The sequence below is a fragment of the Cucurbita pepo genome, unplaced genomic scaffold (assembly GCF_002806865.2).
Source record: "Cucurbita pepo subsp. pepo cultivar mu-cu-16 unplaced genomic scaffold, ASM280686v2 Cp4.1_scaffold003274, whole genome shotgun sequence".
In the NCBI taxonomy this organism is placed as follows: Eukaryota; Viridiplantae; Streptophyta; class Magnoliopsida; order Cucurbitales; family Cucurbitaceae; genus Cucurbita; species Cucurbita pepo.
The window spans coordinates 1-1187 of NW_019649288.1; the positions used below are offsets into that span (position 1 = coordinate 1).

The 1187-nt window shown below is 40.4% G+C and overlaps 1 protein-coding gene across 2 annotated transcripts; it reads left to right on the forward strand.

Annotated features, from left to right (window-relative positions):
* The first annotated feature begins 21 nt into the window (after nucleotides 1-21).
* On the forward strand, nucleotides 22-1181 carry LOC111786900 (deSI-like protein At4g17486). 2 transcript variants are annotated; one of them, XM_023667100.1, is made up of 4 exons: nucleotides 176-267; nucleotides 393-458; nucleotides 747-827; nucleotides 938-1181. In XM_023667100.1, exons 2-4 carry the CDS (start codon nucleotides 404-406, stop codon nucleotides 1081-1083), a joined length of 282 nt encoding a protein of 93 aa, XP_023522868.1. In that variant the 5' UTR covers nucleotides 176-267; nucleotides 393-403; the 3' UTR covers nucleotides 1084-1181. The 2 variants fall into 2 exon arrangements, with proteins under 2 accessions (XP_023522867.1, XP_023522868.1); XM_023667099.1 differs by having other exon boundaries at nucleotides 22-458.
* The last annotated feature ends 6 nt before the right edge of the window (nucleotides 1182-1187 follow it).

The window sequence follows — 1187 nt, forward strand, 5'->3', positions numbered from 1 at the left end:
TGCAGGGTTCAAAACCCTTTGGTCACATTTAGGTTATGTCACCTATAGCCTTGTAATAACGTAATTATCGGTAAACGCTTCCATTTGAAACTTCATTGACAAACTAGATGTGTTGTTCTGTTTGCATTTTATCCTAGCATATAGTCATTTTTACCTGATTTGATGCTCAGTTCACGGTATGGAGTTTGGCTTTGGAGCACATGAGTATCCTACAAGTGGCGTATTCGAGGTAGAGCCGAAAAGTTGCCCTGGATTCATCTTCCGAAGGTCAGTGTTATTGGGAAGCACTGATTTGTCTCGCGCTGAATTTCGATCATTCATGGAGCACCTTTCTTCAGAGTACCACGGTGATACATATCATCTGATAGCCAAAAATTGCAACCATTTTACAGAAGAAGTCAGCATGCGACTGACTGGGAAGCCCATTCCTGGATGGGTGAATCGGCTTGCCCGATTAGGTAAGAACTATTCTCTTCTTCAGCATGCAATTTTGTGCCATGGAATAAGCTCGGATGGAATTGATCGGACCGCTGCGTGTATTCCACAGTACCTCGAGAATCTCCTTCAGATGAATTCCACAACTACTATATGTTCTTGTATTTTTTAGAGGGTTCTTGTTGCTTGCTTAAGTCTTTTACCTGATGATACCATTATTTGGAGTTACAGGTTCATTCTGNTATTTTTTAGAGGGTTCTTGATGCTTGCTTAAGTCCTTTACCTGATGATACCATTATTTGGAGTTACAGGTTCATTCTGCAATTGTCTTCTTCCAGAAAGCATTCAGATTTCAGCAGTGAGACATCTTCCTGATCATCCAGCATATTCTGGTATGTTCCTGAATAGAAACACTAAACAACCAGTGTATTGTTCTTAAGATTTACTTTCGTTCTCGTCGTCCTGTTGAATTATTCCCTGTGATTTTCGTGTCATAATGCAGATGACGATGATGGGTCAGAATCGCTTGCATCTTCTATATCACCAAGGAGCGAAGATGAGGGATCGGATCATCTACTGATGGCTCCTAATGGCGAGGTAGCATTCCTAAAAGAGAAACCAGTGAAGGTGGCTAGAGAACCTGCTTAATTCATTTACCCTTTGGTTCCAACTTCTTTGCCTTCATCTATTTATTGTTTGTATTTGTGATATATAGTATTGAGTGTATCATTTGATCAGGCCAAATTACTTGA